The sequence below is a fragment of the Heteronotia binoei genome, chromosome 9 (genome assembly GCF_032191835.1).
Source record: "Heteronotia binoei isolate CCM8104 ecotype False Entrance Well chromosome 9, APGP_CSIRO_Hbin_v1, whole genome shotgun sequence".
Lineage (NCBI taxonomy): Eukaryota > Metazoa > Chordata > Lepidosauria > Squamata > Gekkonidae > Heteronotia > Heteronotia binoei.
Genome location: NC_083231.1, coordinates 100,542,805 through 100,566,970, shown reverse-complemented (window position 1 = coordinate 100,566,970; position 24,166 = coordinate 100,542,805). Strand labels below are relative to the sequence as shown.

Below are 24,166 nucleotides of genomic sequence, written 5' to 3'. Positions count from 1 at the left end.
GTGGGTGGTCCATTTGTGGGAGTATTCAGTGTAGCACTGTCCTTTTGTGAACAGGGCGTATCTGAAGAAGTCTGCTTGCACATGGAAACATATATTTTGGATGAAACTTGGTTGGTCTTAAAGGTGCCATCGAATTCGGACTTGCTTAAAATTGGCACCAAATTCAAGCTTTGTTCTAGCTTTGTAAAAGTTCAAAAACTCCCTGAAATTCCATATACAGTATGTCACGGACGTGAGTACACCCCCTCACATTTTGTAAATATTTAAGTATATCTTTTCATGTGACAACACTGAAGAAATGACACTTGGCTACAATGTAAAGTAGTGAGGCTACAGCTTGTATAACAGTGTAAGTGAGACACTTCGGTGAGAAGGGCGGGATATAAGTCCACTAAATAAATAAATGTGCTGTCCCCTCAAAATTATGCAACGCACAGCCATTAATGTCTAAACTGCTGGCAACAAAAGTGAGTACACCCCTAAGTGATAATGTCCAAATGGGGCCCAAGCAGCCGTTTTCCCTTCCTGGTGTCATGTGACTCGTTAGTGGTACAAGGTATCAGGTGTGAAGGGGGAGCAGGTTATCGCTCTCACTCCCTCATACTGGTCACTGGAAGTTCTACATGGCACCTCATGGCAATGAACTCTCTGAGGATCTGAAAAAACGAATTGTTGCTCTACATAAAGATGGCCTAAGCTATAAGAAGATTGCCAAGACCCTGAAACTGAGTTGCAGCATGGTGGCCAAGACCATACAGCGGTTTAACAGAACAGGTTCCACTCAGAACAGGCCTCACCATAGTCGACCAAAGAAGTTGAGTGCCCATGCTCCGTGTCATATCCAGAGGCTGGCTTTGGGAAATAGACGTATGAGTGCTGCCAGCATTGCTACAGAGGTTGAAGGGGTGGGGGTCAGCCTGTCAGTGCTCAGATCATACGCTGCATCAAATTGGTCTGTAGGGCTGTCGTCCCAGAAGAAAGCCTCTTCTAAAGATGATGCACAAGAAAGCCCGCAAACGGTTTGCTGCAGACAAGCAGACTATGGACATGGATTTCTGGAACTATGCCCTGTGGTCCGATGAGACCAAGATAAACTTATTTGGTTCAGATGGTGTCAAGCGTGTGTGGTGGCAACCAGGTGAGGAGTACAAAGACAAGTGTGTCTTGCCTACAGTCAAGCATAGTGGTGAGAATGTCATGGTCTGAGGCTGCATGAGTGCGGCCGGCACTGGGGAGCTACAGTTCATTGAGGGAACCATGAATGCCAACATGTACTGTGACATACTGAAGCAGAGCATGATCCCCTCCCTTCAGAGACTGGGCCGCAGGGCAGTATTCCAACATGATAAGGACCCCAAACACACCTCCAAAATGACCACTGCCTTGCTAAAGAAGCTGAGTGTAAAGTTGATGGACTGGCCAAACATGTCTCCAGACCTAAACCCTATTGAGCATCTGTGGGGTATCCTGAAATGGAAGGTGGAGGTGTGCAAGGTCTCTAACATCCACCAGCTACATGACATCTTCATGGAGGCGTAGAAGAGGACTCCAGTGGCAACCTGTGAAGCTCTGGTGAACTCTATGCCCCCCAAGAGGGTTAAGGCAGTGCTAGAAAATAATGGTGGCCACACAAAATATTGACACTTTGGGCCTCATTTGGACATTATCACTTAGGGGTGTACTCACTTTTGTTGCCAGCTGTTTAGACATTAATGGCTATGTGTTGCGTAATTTTGAGGGGACAGCACATTTACACTGTTATACAAGCTGTAGACTCACTACATTGTAGCCAAGTGTCATTTCTGTCAATAAATCAAAAGTAGGTTTGAAATTTACAGATACAACACCCGATCAGCATACACAAGATTGCTACAGTACAGATATTATCTCCAGATTCCGATGCAATAATTCAGAGCAAGAGGGGTCATTAAATAAACAAAATATTGCAAGAGTGCTAGTCTTTAAGCATGTATTAAGTTTTTAAAAATCTTTAATTAAGAACATAAGAGAAGACATGTTGGATCAGGCCAATGACCCATTCAGTCCAACACTCTGTTACACAGTGGCCAATATATATATACACACATACACATACTGTGGCTAATAGCCACTGATGGACCTCTGCTCCATATTTTTATCCAATCCCCTCTTGAAGCTGGCTATGCTTGTAGCCGCCACCACCTCCTGTGGCAGTGAACACTTCTAGCATTTGTATACAAACATGTATAATTTCCCAGGCAAGTTAGGCCTGCAACCTTCCTCCTGCTGCCTCGAGACTTTGGCAGACAGTCCATACTGTTTGTTACCATCTCAGTGGACAACTATGATCCATTACCTGGTAGAAAAGTAACAGCTAACCCTTCATCTCTTCGGCAAGGTGCAGCTTAATAATGCAAAGAGGGTGGGGCCTCAGTCTGCCCCAGGAACACAGCACTCCTTATCAATCAGCAACAATCACCTTCAGCCCACTCAAACCAAACAAACAGCAGTTCCCCAGCAACCACAAACTCAGAATTTTCAGCAATCACACAGTCACACAAACTCAGAAATTCTCAGCAACTTCCCCAGCTGTTTAGAAAGCCAAACCTCACTCTTATCACACTTCTTATCTGCTCTCTCTCAGAGCTCTCTGAAATGTGCTTAGCCTCTGGCAAGGCGCAGTTTAATAATGCAAAGAGGGTGGGGCCTCAGTCTGCCCCAGGAATACAGCCACTCCTTATCAATCAGCAACAATCATCTTCAGCCCACTCAATCCAAACAGCAATTCCCCAGCAACCACAAACTCAGAATTTTCAGCAGTCACACAAACTCAGAAATTCTCAGCAACTTCCTCAGCTGTTTAGAAAGCCAAACCTCACCCTTATAGCACTTCTTACCTGTTCTCTCTCTCAGAGCTCTCTGAAATGTGCTCAGCCCCTGGCAAGGCGCACAAGCCTGTCCCCATGTAGCAAAACCTGTTGCGCCTCACCTATTGTTCTGTTTACAATATGTGTTCAAAGCAAGTTTGTTGTATTATGAGCATGAACAAAAGAAGCTGTCATTCTCAGTGCCATTTAATCCTGTATTAACTAACAGTGTGTAGCCAGAAACAGGACGTATAAATATGTCCTTCTAGTCACCATACAGATATATCAATAAATATAAACACATTTCTTTTGTCCCCCTGAAAGAACAAATCCAGTCTCTGGAAGCACAGACGATTGTCCACATCAGTTGTGGGAAGGAGCACTCCCTGGCCATTTGCAGCAACGGAAGGGTTTTCTCTTGGGGAGCCGGCACTTCTGGCCAGTTGGGCACTGGAGAACTTAAAGACCGCTTAATCCCCAAGTAAGTGTGTAACCGTAACAGTTGTGATGCATCTGAGCCAGAATGAGTGGTGGGCATCTAACATGGACAAATGCATCAAAATCAGTATTCAACTAGGCCCACAAGGGAAGTCTTAAAAACATGTCCTTACTATTTATGGGAGCTTGGTTATACTTGCCACCGCAGCCCAGCTCAACCTGTTGAATACTGAAGGCTCCTTGCAAGCAAGAAGCTTTGAACAGGGACTTGAAGTCCTACTTGCAGGGAAACAACAGAACTAGCTGGGATTTGCCCCTCTGCTTTTTCTCCAGTAATCCTTGGTGCTAATCTTTGCACAGGCTGCCCTGAGCTTGTCAAATCTTAGATGCTAAGCAGGATCTACTTTGGCTAGAATTTGGATGGGGGACTTTCAAGAAATACCAGGGTTTGTAATGCAGAGGTAGGCAATGGCAGTCCAACTCCGAATGTCTCTTGCATTGGAAAATCCCACAGGGTTGCCATAAGTCAGTTGTGACTTGATGGCCCTTTCCACCACCACCACCACCACCAATCTTTCTACAGCAGTTGGAGATGGATAGAGAAGATCAGCTGCAATGAGATGTCTGAAAGTGGCCCACTGATGGAAGAGTCTGATGTAGTGCTCCTCTGTCCCTGCATGTAGGACTCCAACCCTTTCCAGCATTCCTCACCTGTATGGAGAAAACCTGATTGATTTCTGAGTTAACATTGAGTGAGTTAGTTCAGACATTATGTAAAGCCATGGTTTAATGAAGCTCAGTATGAAAACAGACCACTCTACTAGCTTTCTTTAGCATCTGTCAAGCCAGAATCTGAAACCATGGGTTGCAGCTGGTTAATGAACGAAAGAGAACTACTGTTTGGGGTGGTATATGAATGAAGACATAGTGGCTTAATCCTGGGTTGTTCTCTGGAGATGTCCTGCCAGTTGGGTGTTTGAGAAATCAAGTCTGAATTCTTCTAGAAGCAAAAATGACCAAACTGAGGCTATAATATACTTTGGTCACATTATGAGAAGATGATGCTGAAGAAGAAGAAGACTGCAGGTTTATACCCCGCCCTTCTCTCTGAATCAGAGACTCAGACTGGCTTACAGTCTCCTTTATCTTCCTCCCCCACAACAGACACCCTGTGAGGTGGGAGGGGCTGAGAGGGCTCTCAAAGTAGCTGCCCTTTCAAGGACAACCTCTGCAAGAGCTATGGCTGACCCAAGGCCATTCCAGCAGCTGTAAGTGGGGGAGTGGGGAATCAAACCTGGTTCTCCCAGATAATGTTAGAGACAACATGTCCACCTCTCCCGGCCCCTCCAGGAGATTCAAAGAAAAAGAGCTGTCAGTCGGGAGTCTCCTTTAAAATATACAACTTTATTGATATCAAGAAAGAAGGGAGTTGCTTTGCAACGAGCTCCCTGATCAGTTCCATACATGCCCTTTTATCCTTTACTCCCGGCCGATGAGTCCCTCCTCCTTTCCCCATAGGTTGCAGCGGCTACAAGCATAGCCAGCTTCAAGAGGGGATTGGATAGAAATATGGAGCTATTAGCCACAGAGTGTGTGTGTGTATTTTGGCCACTGAGTGATACAGAGTGTTGGACTGGATGGGCCGTTGGCCTGATCCAACATAGGTTCTGTTATGTTCTTAAGGTACTTGGAAGGTACAGCCTACACAATCGCCTACTTCATACTCCCTCCTTGATATGTACCCCTCCTGTTAAATACATTACATGTGCATTTAAATGTACCCTTCTCCTAAGGGGGGGTGTCGGTTAATATTCATTACTTGATTACGCCTGCGTACTTGCTACTTATTAGTCTCTATTGCTACTAATTTCTACTGTTGTCATGGCCTGTTCAACCATGTCATTTCTTTTACTACAGTAGTTCCGCTTCTGCATTTTAACAAGGCTAATACGCCTGTTCTATGGTTACTAAGCATTTGTGCTTTTCATACCTGGTTCTGCTTCTTGCGTTTTTACAATCACTAAGACATTACATTTGGTTCTTTCTTTGGAAAGTGCCTTCTGTTTGTTTCAGCTCATTTCATTATTTCACTCCTCTCAATAAGAGTCTGCACACTTAACCACTACACCAAACTGACTCTGAGAGGAGGAGATTGGGTTTATACCCCAGCCTTCAGTCAGAGTCTCAAAGTGGCTTACAGTTTCCTTCCCCTTCCCTCAACAGACACCCTGTGAGGTAGGTGAGGCTGAGAGAGCTCTGCAAGAACTGCTCTTGAGTGGAGAGCTCTGAGAGAGTTATGACTGACCCAAGGTTACACCAGCAGGTGCATGTGTAGGAGTGCAGAATCAAACCTGGTTCTCCCAGATTAAAGTCCACACACTTAACTACTACACCAAACTGGCTCTGGAAGAGAACAACGCTAGGAAAAATTGAAGACTGCAGGAAAAGAGGAAGACCCAATGGGAAATGGAAGCCATGGCCCTCAGTTTGCAAGACCTGCGCGGGGCTGTCTTGGAGATAATTCGTTCATAGGGTCACTGGAAGTCAGAAATACTTGAGACATAACACATAAGCACATTTGCCAAAGCGAACCCTGATCTGAGTCATCATCTGTGAGTGAACTCTGAGTAGTTGAAATGAGTCATGATTTTGCATGATGCCTCAGCTGAGTTGAAATCTGCTTGTCGTGTGGTAGGTTTACTGTCTAGTGTGATTATTGGTGGCCTTCCTTGATTAGCATTTACTTCACGGGGTGTTGTGAAGAGGAATGAGAGGATGATTTTAAAGTATTTAGGCATGATCTCATCCCAGATAAAAATAATAAAATCCTAAATGCTTGCCTGATTCCTTGCCTTCTGATCACCACACAGGAAAATAGAGCTCTTATCTACGTGCAGAATCATACAGGTGGCCTGTGGACACTACCACTCAATAGCCCTATCAAACGGTAATTGTTTCATTTGACCTTTATAAACAACCCTTATTGTATTACATAATTCATAAAATGGATAGGTTTTATTTGTCACTGTTTTGTCATTAATGCTGCAGATGTCAAGGTGTGCACTGGGGAATCCAGCTGTTGTGGTGGTGCCCTCTAATCTTTCTCTCTCTGTCTCCCGCTTCTTTTTTCCTGAAACAAAGATGGCAGAGTCTTCTCTTGGGGGCAGAACGTCTATGGCCAGTTGGGGATCGGTAAAGAAGACTCTTCCCATGGTCAACCACAGCATGTTTCTGCTCTCAGCGGCATCCCATTGGCCCAGGTGGCTGCAGGCGGGGCACATAGTTTTGCCCTCTCCCTTTCAGGAATTGCGTATGGATGGGGAAGAAACAACATGCATCAGCTGGGACTAAGTCAGAGTGATCCCAAAGGTATGGCTGCCTTTGAATTCCTCTTGAGTACTTTCCCACCTCAATGGCTTCCTCTTAAGGGTTAGAATATGTAGATTACAAGGAATCCAGAATTTGAAATTGTGAAAAAATATTTTGTTGGGGTTTCTGAGTCTATAATAGGCTTGTTCATGCACAGCTCAGCAGATGAACTTTATTTTCGTGAGATCCTGCTGTATTTACATGGGCTGCAGGCATTTACTAAGCCAAAACTACATCTTAAAATATTCTGAACAATAAAAGTGAAGTTAGGGTGGCAGAGGCAATGGCTAAGTGATAGAGTATCTGGTTTGTGCACAGACAGTTCCAGAATCGATACCCAGCATCTCTAGTGAAAAGAATCAGGTGGTGTGAAAGACCACTTAAGGTTCTGGAGAGATGCTGCCAGTCGGAGTAGTTGAGGGGTCCTCGGCCTTATTGATCTTACAGGCACATCTGGAATTCTGACACAGCTTGGTGGGTTCTCCTTGGCCTTGTGGGCAAAGACAATAGGAAGGGGGGGGATCTTTTACAATGTGTATCCTAAGGAACAAGTTAAGAAGGAAGTTTTAGCTCTGACTTAGATTTGGTTTATAGTTGAATGGATCTTGTAAATCTAGAGGCTTAATGAATTTATAGTGACATTTGTTCATAACTTTTATGGTTTAATTGTATTTGCTTATTGTAATATTTGTTTATAATAATGTATACTTTATATTGGGTTTATAGTGTATAGTGTATAATGAATAGTTTATATCAGCCAACGGTAGCTCTCCAGATGCTTTTGGCCTACAACTCCCATCAGCCCCAGCCATTGGCCATGCTGGCTGGGGCTGATGGAAGTTGTAGGCAAAAAACATATGGAGAGCTACCATTGGCCACCCCTGGTTTATATTGTTATATGCTTGTGTCATGTCATTGTGTTATTCATACTTGGATAAACAAATAATAAAAGGAAAAATATGATCTGGTTTCTTAACAGAACAGGTCTTCAAGCCACACTCAGTGGCTGCTCTGAGGAACCTCGATGTGATCTACATTAGCTGTGGGGCTGAGCACACGGCTGTCCTCACCCAGGTATGCTTGAGATTAGTTTTCTTCATTGCTGGACAATCGCATTCTGAAGCTTGAGAATGAATTTCCTGGAAGCGTAAGGCTCATTGAAACAGTGGGTTTCCACACAATTTAACCTGCTTCACCTCCTGACTGCAGCTCCCTTCCCACATGGCGTTTGCTTATTTTTTATCTTACTTATGTCATTTATGCCTCTGTCTTTCTCCTGAACTTCCAGAAAATTGTTCTCCTCTCCTCCATTTTATCCTCACAACAATCCTGTGAGGTAGGTTAGGTTGCAAGACTGGCCCAGGCTCACCCATCAGGCTTCCAAGGCAGAGTGTGGATTTGAACCTGGGTCTCCTGGATTCTAGCCTGTCACTCTAACCCCTACACCACACTGGCTCTTGTGCCTTCCTGTTCCATGATCCCCCAGCATAAGCTCTTTTAGCAACCATTCTAGTATGGAGGCAGCCGTATACATCAAGAATAGCATTGCTAAATAGCTTTCTAATGTGGTTTGGCCTAACAGGAGGGCAGTAATGACTTCAGTGTCAGACTGGACCTGGAAGACCTAGACTCAAATCCTCCCTCTCTCTAAATCACTTTAGTCTCCCCTCATGTAATACTGTAACAATACGTGCATCAAAAGAAGCACAGATGGATCAGGGAGGCTTTGATGCCCATAATGATGCAGACGGGCTTCACTTGCACATACAAGAGCTTGTTCCTGCTTCTGGTTCCTCCATGCTGGATCAAGCATTGAGGGTTCAAGGTGCATTTGTTAAGCTGGGCTGCTGCAAATCGAAGTGTTTCGGTCTAGCAACATACTTTCATTTCTGCCTGTGAGCGTGGTCCAGCTATCTCAGCCTGACTTCTTGAGATGTTTTGCTGGGATAGATAAAAATGAGAAATGAACAGCATTTTTTTAAAGTGGGGGAAAGTGCATATAGTTTTACTAACAGAAGTAGCCATTGCACACTTATGCCGCTGTGGTTTGCTCAAACTCTAAACAGGATGGCAGCGTTTTCACATTTGGAGATGACTCTGCTGGGCAGTTGGGGCAAAGCTCTTCTACCCAGAAAACTGGCCCACAAAGAGTGGATGGGGTTGGTGGTCCGGTTTCTCTTCTGGCATGTGGAAGGTATGTACCATGGCTTGCACCTTTTGTTGTTTTTGTAGTAGGGTGGGAGAAAGTAATGTAAGGATCATTGTAGATAACTACAAGATGGGTAGTTGGGTTAGTCTGTCTGTAGCAGCAGAAAAGAGTAAGAATTCAGGAGCACCTTGTTGGGTGTAGTGGTTAAGGGTGCAGACTCTTACCTGGGAGAACCGGGTTTGATTCCCCACTCCTCCACTTGCAGCTGCTGGAATGGCCTTGGGTCAGTCATAGCTATCGCAGAGGTTGCCCTTGAAAGGGCAGCTGCTGTGAGAGCCCTCTCCAGCCCTGCCCACCTCACAGGGTGTCTGTTGTGGGGTGGGGAGAAGATATAGGAGATTGTAAGCCACTCTGAGTCTCTGATTCCGAGAGAAGGGCAGGATATAAATGTAGTAGTCTTATTCTTCTTCATCTTCTTAAAGACTAACAAAATTTGTAGCAGGGGTTGAGCTTTCAGAAGTCACTGCTCCCTTCTTCAGATACAGTTAGAATGTGAGTCCATCTGTCCTACATATTGGAAAGTGAAGTGATTTCAGATGCCAAATTACATTAGCAGCCAAATGATAATAGTAAGTGTGGTTGAATTAGCTGTAAAATGACATTAGCATTAGCGAATTACACCTAATCCAGTCAGATATTATTTGCTTGTTAATGTCGTTTGGCAACTGAAATCACTGCACTTTCAAAAGTATAGGAGAGGTGGACTCATGTAGATAACTTGTATGTCTTCCGTACTAGAAGAAACAAAATAGTCAGTACTTGCAACCAATACGCTCTCTAAGCTGTGGAGTCTTGTGAGCAAGATTTCTACTTTGTGAGCTACTGGCATTAAAGTTGTGAGCAAGTAATTGCTGGGGGGGGGGCACAGTGGGGGGGGGCTTCTAGTGTCTTGGCCCCGCTGGTGGACCTCCTGATGGCTCCTGGTTTTTTGGCCACTGTGTGACACAGTGTTGGATTGGATGGCCTGATCCAACATGGCTTCTCTTATGTTCATATGTTCAATTTGGCTACTGCATAGATTAGTTTGCTCTGGGGCCATTTCTCCTGAGCTAAGACAAAAATGTGTGAGCCACAGAGGCTAAAAAACTGTGGGCTAGCTCACACTAACTCAGCTTAGAGGGAACACTGCTTGCAACTTGGGAATACTTTTCTGCTGCCAGTTTGTTTACCGGGAATCTTGGCTGATAAGGAGGCCATAATTTCTCTTCTGCAATGTGGAAGAGGGGAATTGCACTAACGAGACCTTCACATAGTGGGCACTGTGGATCTCCTGGCTCACAAATTCCTTCAGATGTGTGTTGGGGATGGGGGGTGGGGAGACTTCTCATATGATGGTGAACAGACAGCTTCTGTCATCACACACCTCTCTCTCTCTCTCTTTTTCCCCTCTCTAACAGCTACCACACTCTTGCTTATATCGCTGCTTCTGGTGAGCTGATATCTTTTGGACGTGGATGCAGTGAACGTGGAACAGCTTCTTGCGAGAAGGAAGAGATGCAGAACTTTAACATTAGTGCACTTATTTCTCCGAATGGTAGCCTTTTCGTCCCTTCAAAAAACCCCAGTTTTCTTTGAATCTTGTATACCAGGGGTGGCCAAACTGTGGCTCGGAAGCCACATGTAGCTCTGTCACACATGTTGTGTGACTCTCGAAGCCTCCACTGCCCTGTCAGTCTTTAAATCACTTCTCCAAGCCAAGCCAGTTGGCGGCTTGGAGAATTCATTTAAAGTTAAAGCTGCTTTCTTTCAACCTCCCTATCCCTCCCCCACTTACCTACCTATCTTCCTTCCTTCCTTCCTCTCTTATGGCTCTCAAACATCTGATGTTTATCCTATGTGGCTCTTATGTTAAGCAAGTTTGGCCACTTCTGTTATATACTTTACATGGTGGCTATGATTCAGCCAGAATTGGACCTTTCCTTCACATTTATTTCACTTGCAGAGCTTTAAGTATGTGCTTGACTCTCCTGCTTAAATCCATAATAGTGTGCCATGAGGGCTTCTCCTCTCAGAGGACTGAAAGGTATCCTTCCCCACTGTTGACGGAGGAGGAATTGGAGAGGACTCCTTATGTCAATGGGAGGAGTGGGGGATCTAATCAGGGAGTTCAAAAGGATCTCTGTAGGGTTCCATCAAGGATCCAGTGCACTGGAGAAGAAGCGAAAATAGCACATTGTAAACAACATTTGTATATTAACCACTGACACAGTTTCATGCACTTGCAGAATTGTTGGACATTCCGGTGAAACAGATTTTTGCAGGAACATACGTTAATTTTGCCAGCACAGTTCAACTCCAGGTAGTGTTTTGTACATTCTGTTGACTTAAGAAAATCTGACCTGGTAGGTACCACCTACAGCTTGTATTTTCTAGCTAACTGAGGCTTTAAAGAAATGATATAATTTTAGCAGCAAACGGTGTGAGCTTGGAACCAGAATATATGTACAGTTCTGATCCTAGGACATGGAATTCATTGGATATCAGGGCTTTTTGTTTGTTTGTTTATAGCAGGAACTCCTTTGCATATTAGGCCACATACCCCTGATATAGCCAATCCTCCAAGAGCTGACAGGACTCTTCTTACAGAGCCTACTGTAAGCTCTTGGAGGATTGGCTGCAACAGGGGGGTGTAGCCTAATATGCAAAGGAGTTCCTGCTACCAAAAAAAAACCTGCTGGATATCTTTAGGTATGGGTTTTCAGCAAGGTGCTTTTGGGTCTTGTAGCACCTGCTAATACTTTTCTTGGTGCCCACCAAGTGTTTTTAGAAAGTGGGTGGGAAAAGATAGGTATACGCTTTTATGTGCATTGACACTTCTTCAGATACATTGAAACAGAAGTTCCCAACCGTTCCATATATGTAGAGGGTGTAGAGAGTGTTGCTAGGAAGGGCTAATTAGAGTCAGGATGCATAAGTAACTGAGCAGTAGATACAGTTCAGATTGGATTAAGACAGTTTGTAAAACTTGTGAATAGCAGCACATTAACATACAATGTAATAAAAGAGTTTGCAAACAGATGTGGAACTGAATGACATTGGCACGTGTAATGAGATAAGAAACTGATAGCTTTTTTAAGCCCTGGGGATTCCATTGTCCTGAGTGTTGTGATAACTTGTGACTGTCAAGCATCGGTATTTCGAATAATCAAGCTTTTGTTTAAATCAAAGACTCGTTTTATTGATAATCCAATACTTGCTCCAAGGAACAAAACCTTGGAAGTGATACAGAGTGTCACACAGCGTAAATTCTTAAAGGCTACTTCAAAGGCAAAGTTTCAGATAACTTCGAAAGCATAACATACCGATGTGGATTGCGTGTAGGGTTCAAAGAGAAATATCAACTATTCATTTGAGTACTACATCTTCTGGTTCCCACACATTCCTAGTTTCCCACTGATAAGGCATATGGATGGGAACTCGCGGGAGAGGCATTTTGCTTTACAATGACAAGATTACTTTCATATCCTGAATCACTGAGAGTTACCAAGTTAGGGGGGGCTTTAAAGAGGAGTCTTATACAGAAAAGGAGAAGGGAGGGGGGAAAGATGAGCACAGAATACATATTGATTCAATAATCAGAAATATCATGCCTGACATAGACTCAAAAATCTACCATTCCATTCTGTTTCTGACATTCTTTAGCAGTAAAATAAATCAGACATTGTTCTGTTAAAGTGTATAGTTAACTCAAAATAGCTTTCTTTTAGTGGTTCCTTGCTCTGGATCTGGTTTATTTTTGTTCTGAAACTTGATATAAATTGATTCATTGATTGTAAAAAGTTGAAGACCCCTGATATAGATGATTAGCTGGTTGAAGAGTTAGTAGCATTTTACTATTGGCCTTTTCTGGTTTTTTTTTTTAAAGGTACCTAAATACACAAACGGAGGCTTCTTTGTAGAAACCTTGCCAAAGATCAGCCAAATAGACAGAGCACTGATTGACAAGTGGATATCAGCCAGAGCAGAAAGTGAAACTCGCCAGAAAGCAAAAAGGTATTGATTGTTTCTCTTGTTTTATGGGGGTAAACAGTGCAGAGAGCCCTAAGGTACATGCCCCAAACCAAAAATGGCTGTCACTGTCTGTTGACTTCTAATGAGAGCGCCACTGCATAGAACACCGCTGCAATAATGGTGCTTCTCAGCTGTTCATGTGGAGATACTGTGATTTAGTGGTAGACCCATTCAGTTTGTGTGCCCAGTCTCTGCAGCACATCCAGTTGAAGGGTCTTGGGTAGTAGGTATGGGTTAGAAAGACAGACCCTTATGTCGTCCTGAGACTTGCTGTCCATCCGAGTAGACTGTAGTGGCACCTGGAAGGACTTGGCGAGTGAACACCTTCTTATGATGGGCCTTTCCTCAGTTGTGATGGATGTGTCAGAAGAAAATCCAGCACAAATGTAAAAAGACTGACATGTTGAGCTTTATAGATGTTTGATTATCTGTTTTACTTGTAGAGAAATAGAAGTGATATTTTCTTCACCTGCCTGTTTAACTGCAAGTTTCTTAAAACCTAGGTGAGTAATTGAGTTTTTGTAGAAAGTTGGTGGCAAATAAGGTGTTTTGGAGATGATATGTTGCAAGCCTTCTTTTCTCTCTTATGTTGTATCTCTTTTAGGTCTGCCCTGGAAAATGGCTGCTGTATAGCAGTTGATCTACAAAAAGCAAGAGATGTATTCTGTGAGCTTAGCAAAAGAGACTGGATTGCTGGCAGGGTAAAGAATTAGGTTATGACAACATGGTGGTGGCTACCGATGATACTGAATTGTGTTCAGAAATAAAATATATTTTGAAATCAAAGGAATTCAGTAGTCTACAGCAGTCCTTGCAGAATTGTGTAATTTGGTATCAGTACCACAATTTTGCCTCCCAATAATTGGTTTTGTCGTGTCGGAGCAACAAGACTTTATCTGCGAAAAAACTCGCAAAAGCCTCACAGCCTATTTCCAATTCTCTAATGTTTTGTTTACCATGCGGTAAAATTGTTAATGACCGAATTATACCAAACAATTGTGCTGGGCGCGAGGTCGCAGATGCAATCCGGGACGCAAAGTAAGTCATCTTTGTGGCCTAGACTGCCATCTCATAGGTCTGCGTAAATGACCTATAAGATGTTCTCGTAGCTTCGTCTTGAGTATGTCGCCATTGTCTCTCTAGTCGTATTAATCGCTGTTTCATTGATCGCAGCTCCAGGGTATACCATGGGGCAGATCATGAACAAGGATGAAGAGGATGTCGGGGGGCAATCTCGTTGATGGCTGTGGAGAGCTGGTTGTTCCAGTTCTCTGCCTTCATCCAGCGAGTCGCCAGAGGGCCAGGGATCCCGCATAGCCGTTTGAAGCCGCAAAGGGTCCATATGGCTTCGCGGGCAAGCTAAAACTTGCTCACCGCCTAAACGGGATAGGGGTGGAGTATCCACACGAGCCCTCAGGGCATAGTGGTCAGACCATGGCACCACCTCGGTAGAAATCTGATCCACTACAACTCCTGCCGCAAAGACCAGGTCTAATGTATGCCCAGCCTGATGCGTGGGCACTGTTATATATTGGGAGAGTCCCAGTGCTGCCATGGAAAGCACTAGGTCCATCGCCCAAGTGGAAGCTGCGTCCTCTGCATGGACATTGAAGTCACCCAGGACTATAAACCGAGGATGCTCCAATGCCCAGCCTGCTACAGCCTCCATCAGGGACGGTAGGGCACTGGCTGGTGCATTAGGTGGACGGTACACCAGCCAGATTGCCAAACTCTCCCCTACGTCCCACACTAGGCCAGCACACTCCATGCCTACGATCTGTGGCAGCGGAAGTGCCCTGAAGGAGCAATCCTCTCATATGAAAAAAGCCACCCCTCCCCCCCGCCCGCTAGTCCGAGCCTGGTGAAGAATGGAGAACCCAGGAAGGGCTACTTGGGAGAGAGCCACTGTCTCCCCATCCTGCACCCAGGTCTCCGTCACACAAGCCAGGTCGATGTCCTGCCTGATAAAGAAATCCTGCAGGACTGAGGTTTTATTATTTATGGACCTGGCGTTGCACAATATCAGGGACGGAGGCGAGTGTTTCCACTTGGCCCATCTACCTGCTATTCTTGGGATGGGACACAGGCTGGAAGGGGAGCGAGCCCTCTTGTGTCTCAGTCTCCTTCCGTTCCAATTTTGCCTGCTCCCACCGCTGTACCTTCCCCTCCCCAGGAGCACTGGAATCCCTTGACCTGACATCACTTACCAAAGATCTATACAGAGTCTCAGGTCACCAGTCTCAGATCACACAGTCACGTATTCTGCTCCTCTCACCCACTCACTCAGTTTAATACTCTATCCACTAATATTCTTAAAGACCTAGCCAAAACACATACTTGCTACTAATAATTTATCCAAGCCAACTAAAAAACAAAAAACCCTCCCTCCCCACCTGTATGTTTCAGCAAAAAAAGCTGTGGCACTATACAGACTGACTGACTTTATCAAAACAGGAGCTTTATTAAACTATTACTGACCTGAAAGCAATGTGAATTTGACCAAAGAAAGAGCCATGTGGGCAGTCATGTTTGTCTGAAGCAATAGAGCAAAATTTGTCTTTAGTAGCACCTTTGAGACCAACAAAGTTTTATTCAAGGTATAAGCTTTCGTTTCTACGTGAAATGCTGAAGAAGTGTAATTGCACACGAAAGCTTATACCGCGAATAAAACTCAGTTGGTTTTTGAGGTGTCACTAAAGACAAACTTTGTATTTGACCAAGTCTGGCTTGGGGATCTAACAGACTCCAGAGCAAGTCTTCGATACAGTAAAAAATCGTTGGTTGCATTGGAGATTCCACCAGAAAACAAAACAAACCCTTTATTGAGCAGGTAGATCCAAATAGGCAACCGTGTTGGTCTGAAGTAGTAGAACAAAACAGGAGTCAATTGCACCTTTAAGACCAACGTAATTTTATTCAGAACGTAAGCTTTCTTGTAAGCTTCCTCGTCTGAAAAAGTGTGCATGCACACGAAAGCTTACGTTCTGAATAAAATTACGTTGGTCTCAAAGGTGCAATTGACTCCTATTTTGTTCCTTTATTGAACATTTCCTTTCCATTTCGTGGCGTTAGAAATGCAGCAGAAATTGGGGAGAGAATGTAACAAAATTAAGAAAATATGGCAATTTCCCAAAGGAAGCTGTTGCACTATCAGCATCAGCAGTGGGGGAAACCACAGAATTTCAACTCCATGTGGAAGATGCCATGGAACCTCTTTATGTTGCCTGTGAAGTAAAAATGAGATAATGCAACTCCCCTAAGTGTTTTAGCTGTGGATTCAAAGGGGAATAGTCCCAGAAATAGACGAGTTCTTTGCAAGAATATAGCACATACCTGCATTTCAGTGCTGTTTTCAAAATGACTGCAGGTCTCGTTCTCTCTGCTGAACCATCTGATCCCCTCCCTCCCGTTGACTTCTCCTCACCAAGAGGCCCTTCCCTGCTTCCTTCTGCTGCCTGAATGCTCTGGCGCCCTGGAAGCACAGAACCTGCAGTCCTTGGCTCTGCCCTTTGCAAAAGCCATCAGAAGCATGAGCAAGCGCTCTTCAGACCTTCTGGGTGAGTTTGGAGGGGATCCTACCCAGTCCCTGTTGGAGTGAGTGACTCAACATGTCTGGACATTAGAGGACACGACATTGCTCTAAGGGTATATAGGTGTTACCTCCTTGAATGGGGGGATGTCTCTCTCTTAACATGGGAGCAGTGTTCCCTCTAAACTGAGTTAGCGTGAGGTAGCTCACACATTTTTGCCTACAGCTCACATATTTTTGGCTTAGCTCAGAAAAAATGGCCCCAGAGCGCACTAATTTATGCAGTAGCTCACACCTTTAATGTGAGTAGCTCACAACTTTAATACCAGTAGCTCACAAAGTAGAATTTTTGCTCTAAAGACTCTGCAGCTTAGAGGGAACATTGCATGGGAACTGCCCTCTAACCCCTCCTCCTCTCTGTCTTTTGTTGTCCCTCATTTTCTGCATGGAGTCACATGTTTCTGCAGGTCTGTCCTGCAAAAACTGTGCCCTCATACTTCCATACATATCATGCCAGATTTAGCTGTCTTCTTGTGATAGGGAAAGTGCTCCCTGAATTAGGCTTCTCTGTCTCCTTTCGACAGCAATCTGTATGTGAACTGAATCTACTTGGATTTACTTATACTCCACCCTATATAATATATTTCTTGGGAGATTAATTATTGCAGTGGATAGCATGCTTCTATGACTGGGCAAACTCTCCTGTATTCACAAAACATCCCAGTAGTCCCCAGTGTCGTGCCCAAGGGCACCAGGATGATCTCTAACACTTCTCGTGGTGCTTGCCATGTGATCCAGTGCAATGGGCAAGGGACACTGTGAAGGCAAGACCCCAAATCTCCAGGAATTTCCCAAGCCTTTGTCATAGAACCCCAGAGTTGGAAGGGACCTCCAGGCGGTCATGTCCAACCTCCTGCACAATGCAGGAAATTCACAAATACATCCCTCACACCCCCAGTGACACTTGCTCCACAACCAGACAGTTGGGGGGGGAAACCCCTCCAGGATCTCTGGCCAAACTGGCCTGGATGAAAATTGATGACCGACCCCAGAACTTTGCATTCCTAGCTGTGCAATGAGTTGTATAGTGAAGAATGTGTAATCCTTTAAAATTTGTTGAAGAGAAGAGTTGCATATTTGCTTTCTGTCCCTTTTTTTCTTGCAGAAAAATATTGGATGTCGTTGCCTGTGCCTTTTTTTGACAGAATTGTTCAGATGTGTAAGAAGGCTGTGGTGTCTCAGCTGCCCTATTACTATGAGCCTCCCCGCTGCCTGGAAGTAACTCCGGTCTTGGAAATGCTTCAAAAACTATACAAGGTAGGCAGACCTCGTAACCTTTTTGAATGGCTGGGAGACATGACGATGCTGTTGGTAAGAACGTGAGAAGCCATGTTGGATCAGGCCAGTGGCTCATCCACTCCAACACTCTATGTCCCACAGTGGCCAAAAAGCCCAGGTACCATCAGGAGGTCCATCAGTGGGATCAGGACACTAGAAGCCCTCCCATATTGCCTCCCCCCAAGCACTAAGACTACAGAGCATCACTTGCCCCAGACAGAGAGTTCCATCAATACCCTGTGGCTGATAGCCACTAATGGACCTCTGCTCCATATGTTTATCCAGTCCCCTCTTGATTGGACGTTTGTAGCTGCCACCACCTCCTGTGGCAGTGAATTCCATGTGTTAATCACCCTTGGGGTGAAGAAGTACTTCCTTTTATCCATTCTAACCTGAGTGCTCAGCAATTTCATTGAGTGTCCACAAGTTCTTGTGAGAAAGGGAGAAAAGTACTTCTTTCTCTTCCTTCTCTACCTCATCTAAATGTTTCTGTAAATACAGTTTGCATAAAAATTCAGCCAAAGGTAGGAAGGTTGGAAAGAGAAAGCCTGGACACCACAATACCTGTGAGCCCTTCTGGTGCCCATCATTATGCTCCAGGAAATTTTTATTTATTTATTTATTTATTAGATTTATTATCCCACCCTCCTTGCAGAAGCAGTCTCAGGGCAGCTCACAACAATAAAACAATCCACAATATACACAGTTTAAACAATTAAAATAATTAAAACAGTTTTTGGTGCTGGTATCATTTAGTATTGGTGGTATACAATGCTCTCCAGTATCCTTTTATATTGGCAGTTCAATTAAAGGCGAGCCGGAATAGTGTTGTCTTGCAGGCCTTGCGGAACTCGGCAAGGTTCCGCAAGGCTCTAACTTCCTTCGGCAGTTGGTTCCACCAATAGGGGGCAGCAATAGAAAAGACTCTTTCCTTGGTGGTTTTCAATCTCGCCTCCCTCGGCCCAGGGATTGACAGTAGGTTCTACGATCCAGATCTAAGTACCCTCTGAGAAACATGTGGGGAGAGACGGTCCCTAAGGTAGAAAGGTCCTCGGCCATAAAGGGCTTTAAAGGTGATGACCAGCACCTTGTAGCGAATCCGGTATACTATCAGCAGCCAATGCAGCTCTGGCTGTATGTGCTCTCACTTGGAGAGTTCCAATAGCAGCCTGGATGCTGCATTCTGCACTAGCTGTAGTTTCCGGGTTTGGGACAAGGGCAGCCCCATGTAGAGGGCATTACAGTAGTCCAATCTTGAGGTGACTGTAGCATGGATCACAGTTGCCAGGTTGCCGTGCTTGAGGAAGGGGACCAGCTGTCGTACCCATCTAAGATGGAAAAAGGCAGATCTGGCAGTGGCTGATATCTGGGCCTCCATTGATAGAGAAGGCTCCAGTAGCTCCCCAAAGCTTCTGACCCTGGGCACCATTGTAAGTAGCGCACCATCAAAAGTTGGTAGGGGGATTTCCAGACGGCTGCGACTCAGGCAAAGGACCTCTGCCTTTGTCGGATTGTGGGGGGAAGCATTGTGGATTTGTATAAATACCTTTTGTCTGAACTCAGATGGCATTTGTCGTTCAAGGTAAACAAGAAGGCTGGATGCAAACTCCAGCTGAGCAGCTTCTATATCGATGAGATCTCCCAGAAAATTAACCTTTTTGTCGATTTAGCCAGATGGCACGCCTGGATTGAGAACCTTGTGAGTATTTGTGTTCTGACTCGATTGTGCAAGCTCTTTGAACATGCCCTGCAGAATTTCTAAGGCTGCAGTGCCCTGTGCATTGGCACATCTTAGGAGGCCTCACAGTTCCAAGGGAGAACACCCTGCATAACAGTCCCCAGCTGGGCTTCTCCAGTTAGGTATCTTAAGTAACAGGACTGGACAAGAATTCTGCAGGACTCATTGAGGAGCTGCAGCATATCAGTAATGGAGTCAAAGGAGAAATGGTAGGAAGTATGAAGGTTTTTATGACCAAAGATATCCATAAAGTGGCAGATTTGGAATACCCCTAGTTTTGCCAGTGATTCCTTGCCACTGGTTGGGGATGGGAGGGCAGAGTGGCCAAGATCCAGGTTGGAAGACTTTTGGGGATGGAGCCTGGGGAGGACAGGGACTAGGGATGGGCACAAGCCAAAATTTGTCATGAAATAAGTATGGTTTATTGTTTGCGAGTCTCAGTTTGTGCCCATCATGGTTTATAGTAGGAAGTTTGAAGGTTTTTATGACCAAATATATTTCTTGGAATATTTATGGTGGTCCTAATAAGGATGTATTATGGTTAATGGTCTGTGGTTTGTAAATAATGGACTTTTGACTGTAAATAAATTCATTCGTTCATTCATGGTAGGAAGCGGCGGGGCGTGGATTAGAGAGATTGCTGAAATGACGTGCATGTGTGTCAAGCTCTTAGGCTGAAATAGATGCAAGTCATTTCAGAGAATCCCTCTCACTTCCTCCCCCCTTCCACTTCCGAGTGTTCCCTTTAAATCGGTTTCACAAGTGGGCACTACACAGGAGTGAACTCCGAGTGGTGAGTTCATCACTTACGGGTGGATTCACTGCTTGGATTCCACTCCTGTGTGGCACCCACTTGCAAAAACCATTTAAAGGGAATGTTCCCTTTAAATGGCTTTTTGGGAGATCTCCCCACCCCCCATTCTGCTGGCATCAGGGAGCTGTCCTAGGGGGGGGGTAGATCTTCCGGGAAGGGAGTGGTTAAGTGTGTGGACTGTTATCTGGGAGAACTGGGTTTGATTCCCAACTCCTCCACGTGCAGCTGCTGGAATGGCCTTGGCTCAGTCATAGTTCTTGTAGGGGTTTTCCTTGAAAGGGCAGCTGCTGTAAGAGCTCTCTCAGCCCCACCTATCTCACAGGGTGTCTGTTGTGAGTGTGTGGGGAAGGTAAAGGAGATTGTGACCCCTCTGAGACACTGAGATTCAGAGTATAGGGTGGGATATAAATCCAATATCTTCTCCTCCCCCCCCCACCTTCCACTGTGCTGGCCCTGGAGAGCTGCCCCAAGCAGAAAAGAGGGAGGGAAGATCTCTAAATCGGTTCATTAAGTGGTAAAGGTTTGTCTTGGTTTGTTAACTGGATGAACTTCTATTTTCCTGGTTCATTCCCATCCCTAATAGGGACCTCAATGGGGTACAATGCTACAGATTCCACCCTCCAAAGAATCCATTGTCTCCAGAGGAATTGATCTCTGTGGTCTGGAGATGAGCTTTAATTCTGGGGAATCCCCAGGTCCCACCTGGAGGCTGGTGTCCCTAGATGGCCCCCTTTGACCTTTCCTGTTTCTCCACACACACCCCATGAGTACTATTGCATTCCACTTTTAACCATACTTTTAGTTTCTGTTATGTAAACCTTTAAAAAGTATGTTTTCTTAGAGTTTGTGGGAACTTCAAGATATCAACATAAGATGGCTGCCATGGGAAGCACTGCCAACAACGAAATGGCTGCCATGGAGACCTGGCCAAGTGTCCTTCTATGATGGAGGTAGCTGCTTCTGAATGAGTGCTCCCTTGAGACACAAAGGTGATGCCTCCTGGACTCTGAGGAGATACCTCCTGCTCCAACAAGGTGGAGAATAGCCAAATGTGGCTTTTTGCCACATCAGCGGGAAGCATGGTGCTCATGGGTGCCCCACTGGAGACCAGTGTACTGCCTGTTTCAAGACCACACCACTTAATTAACCTAGAGTAGCATTGGCCTCTAAAGACTTTATCCAAAAGCAAGCAAGAATTATATTTGCTTCAACTTACTTCATGCAAGGGGAGGGATGACCTCTCATTATGTCTCTACAAGTGGACAACTCATTTGGGCGCTTGTTTTGTCAAAGGGCAGCCATTTTATGTCATTGGAATCAACTCCAGGAAGCGACAAGGCTGCAGTTTAGTGACTTGCTTGGGGAATGTAGCAGCACAGCAGGAAGAACTATCATTATCTCCCCGGTTCTAGAAAAAAGACAGAAACATGTTGATGTTGCATAGAGGTTAATAGAGCAGAAGCTCTGAAGAGGGAAGAATATCTGTCTTACCTGTGGCCCCTTTTTTTCTTCCCAGCATTCTTTGCCTCTCATTTCTTTCTGCCGCTATCCTCTTGTTTTCAATCCTGTAATAAAGATGCAACTATTCAACCTTGATTCTTCTACTGTGCGAGAGGTAAGGTGTGGTACCTAAAATGCTGTTGTCAGCTCCTACTTTATGTATCAGTGTATTGAAAATCAATGTACTTACTACCGTTCATTCATTTGATTTTAATATAGTCAATGACCAGCACAAATCAGAAAGAAACCCACAAAATATTCAATTATTGTATAACAGTAGGAAATAAAGTATATAAAATAGGAATTAAAATTTAGTTTTAGAACATAATATATCTTTGCAAACTTTACATGCAGTTGAAAAGAACCTTTCACAAGGACCTGTAATCTGTGGGTTCGCACCCATAAGAAACTTAGTACCAGTGTTCCCTCTAAGCTGAGTTAGTGGGAGTTAGCTCACAGTTTTTTAGCCTCTGGTTCACAAATTTTTGTCTTGTCACAAAAATGGCCCCAGAGCACACTCATTTATGCAGTAGCTCACAGCTTTAAAGCTGATAGCTCGCAAAGTAGAATTTCTGCTCACAAGACTCCACAGCTTAGAGGGAACATTGCTTATTACCCTCCTTTTGCCCTTGTGGACTCGAGGCAGTTTACAATATAAACAAAATGTTAAAAACCCACAAAAAGTTAGTAGTTTGAAAACTCCAATTAGGTTGCTGTTAGCCTGCCACCGCAAGAATTCCATGATTATTTCGCACAATCTTTCTAGCCCCCATGGCATTGAGAATTGTTTGCATTATAGTCCTGAGGAATGAGAACTCTGGTGTCTTCCATCACTGAGTTCTGAATTCAGACTCTCTGAAGAAACAGGGAATATCTAGCCACCTGTGTCTGTGGTTCTCCATGAAAATGTTAGTGCTTCTGCAACTTCCCGTATAAAGCTAGCAAGGACTTATGGGACATAGAACCTCTTGACCTTTGGGGGAAAGGCTTGAAAAACTTCGCACTATGCATTGTAATGGTCAGTACCCACAGCAGGTACTCCTGTCAGAGATCACACCACCACCTGGAACGCAGTAAGTATGATGGTTTTAGATGAAGCTACAGGAGGATCCAAGCTCTTGCTAATTACAGTGGAATTTTTACAGGGCAGTTTTTCAGCAGGAAATATGAATCATATTCAGTTATTCACCCTACTTTTCCCCCCAATGAGGACTGAAAGCAGCTTTCAGTACAAAAAAGGAAAATATAAAAGACATAACACAAAGTGGGGAAAGCAGGGCAGTTCTAGAACGTCTTTTTCCCAGCTCAAGGCTCTGACCTTCAAGCTAAGAGCCAAAGGACAGGAAGAGGCTTCTGTGCAAGCCCAGGCCTTAAATAACTGTGCAAATGAAGAGAAACAAAGTCAGCCATGGAGAAAAGGCCGTAGCCCTGGTTTCTGGTTCCAAGAGGCAGCGCCTTATCCAGTCAAAACTAGCTCCGAGTCTAGTAGCACTTTAGAGACCAACAAAGTTTTGTGAGTAGAAGCTTTCGAGAGTAAAATCTCCCTTTGTCAGATATGAAATAATAGTATCGGAGGAAGTGGGCTTTGATTCTCAAAAGCTTATACACCGAAAATATTTGTTGGTCTCTTAAGATGCTACAGGACTGGAAATCTAGCTGCTCTACTGCAGATCAGCACAGCTAAATGCTGAAAACGACTTCTTGCTTCTGAAACTATGCAGTCCATGGTGTGTGCACAGGGCTTGAGAAAGGAGAGGAGGGCCTGTTTTTAAGGTGCAGGAGGTTCTGTGGTGGAGAAACAGTCCCACGGTTCACCTGCCTGAAGCTCCTTGCCCAGCAGAAGTTGCATCAGACATTATCTGGAACAGGATGCTAAAACAATTAGTGTTTTGGCTTGGCTCTAGCAGTTGGTGATGGTGCATGAGCAAATGATGGAGGAGAGTGTAGATGATAGGTACTGGCAGGCCTCAGATCCAGCAGGAGTTCACAGGAGCACAGCTCCTGAACCTTTCTGAGGGTCCCCCCTCTTCTGCCCCACCTACCTCATCCATTGAATAGTAGATGCAGCTGCATAACAATCCCTGGATTAGGAGAGTGGGCAGCCAGCCAGCTACCAGGAGCTTTGCCATGCCCCCAGCAGCCCTCATTATCCCCTGGAGAAGCTAGCACTATCCTTTCTCTACTTCTTACGTGATTTGGGGTGGCTTGCTGGCCTTTTGACTGGGGGTGGGTGGAGTGGCCAAGGAGAGCCCCAAGCAAGTGAGGCCTTCTTGGACTGGCTGGATCTCTAGCCAGCCCAAACAGGCCTCGCTCTCCCAGGGCTCTCCTTTCTTGTGCCGGGTTGCTTTTGGATGGTGGGGGGCGGCATATACTA

The 24,166-nt window shown here is 44.8% G+C and overlaps 1 protein-coding gene across 1 annotated transcript in view; it reads left to right on the top strand.

Annotated features, from left to right (window-relative positions):
* Window positions 1-24,166, top strand: part of LOC132577335 (probable E3 ubiquitin-protein ligase HERC6) — a 34,720-nt gene that overhangs the window by 930 nt on the left and 9,624 nt on the right. The window contains exons 2-15 of the mRNA XM_060247067.1: window positions 3,171-3,327; window positions 6,155-6,231; window positions 6,426-6,653; window positions 7,633-7,727; window positions 8,720-8,847; window positions 10,260-10,396; window positions 11,088-11,161; window positions 12,728-12,855; window positions 13,317-13,376; window positions 13,478-13,574; window positions 16,241-16,430; window positions 17,568-17,719; window positions 19,323-19,439; window positions 21,809-21,907. Of these exons, the coding sequence (XP_060103050.1) occupies window positions 3,171-3,327; window positions 6,155-6,231; window positions 6,426-6,653; window positions 7,633-7,727; window positions 8,720-8,847; window positions 10,260-10,396; window positions 11,088-11,161; window positions 12,728-12,855; window positions 13,317-13,376; window positions 13,478-13,574; window positions 16,241-16,430; window positions 17,568-17,719; window positions 19,323-19,439; window positions 21,809-21,907 (1,739 nt within the window). The remainder of the gene's footprint in view (window positions 1-3,170; window positions 3,328-6,154; window positions 6,232-6,425; window positions 6,654-7,632; window positions 7,728-8,719; window positions 8,848-10,259; window positions 10,397-11,087; window positions 11,162-12,727; window positions 12,856-13,316; window positions 13,377-13,477; window positions 13,575-16,240; window positions 16,431-17,567; window positions 17,720-19,322; window positions 19,440-21,808; window positions 21,908-24,166) is intronic.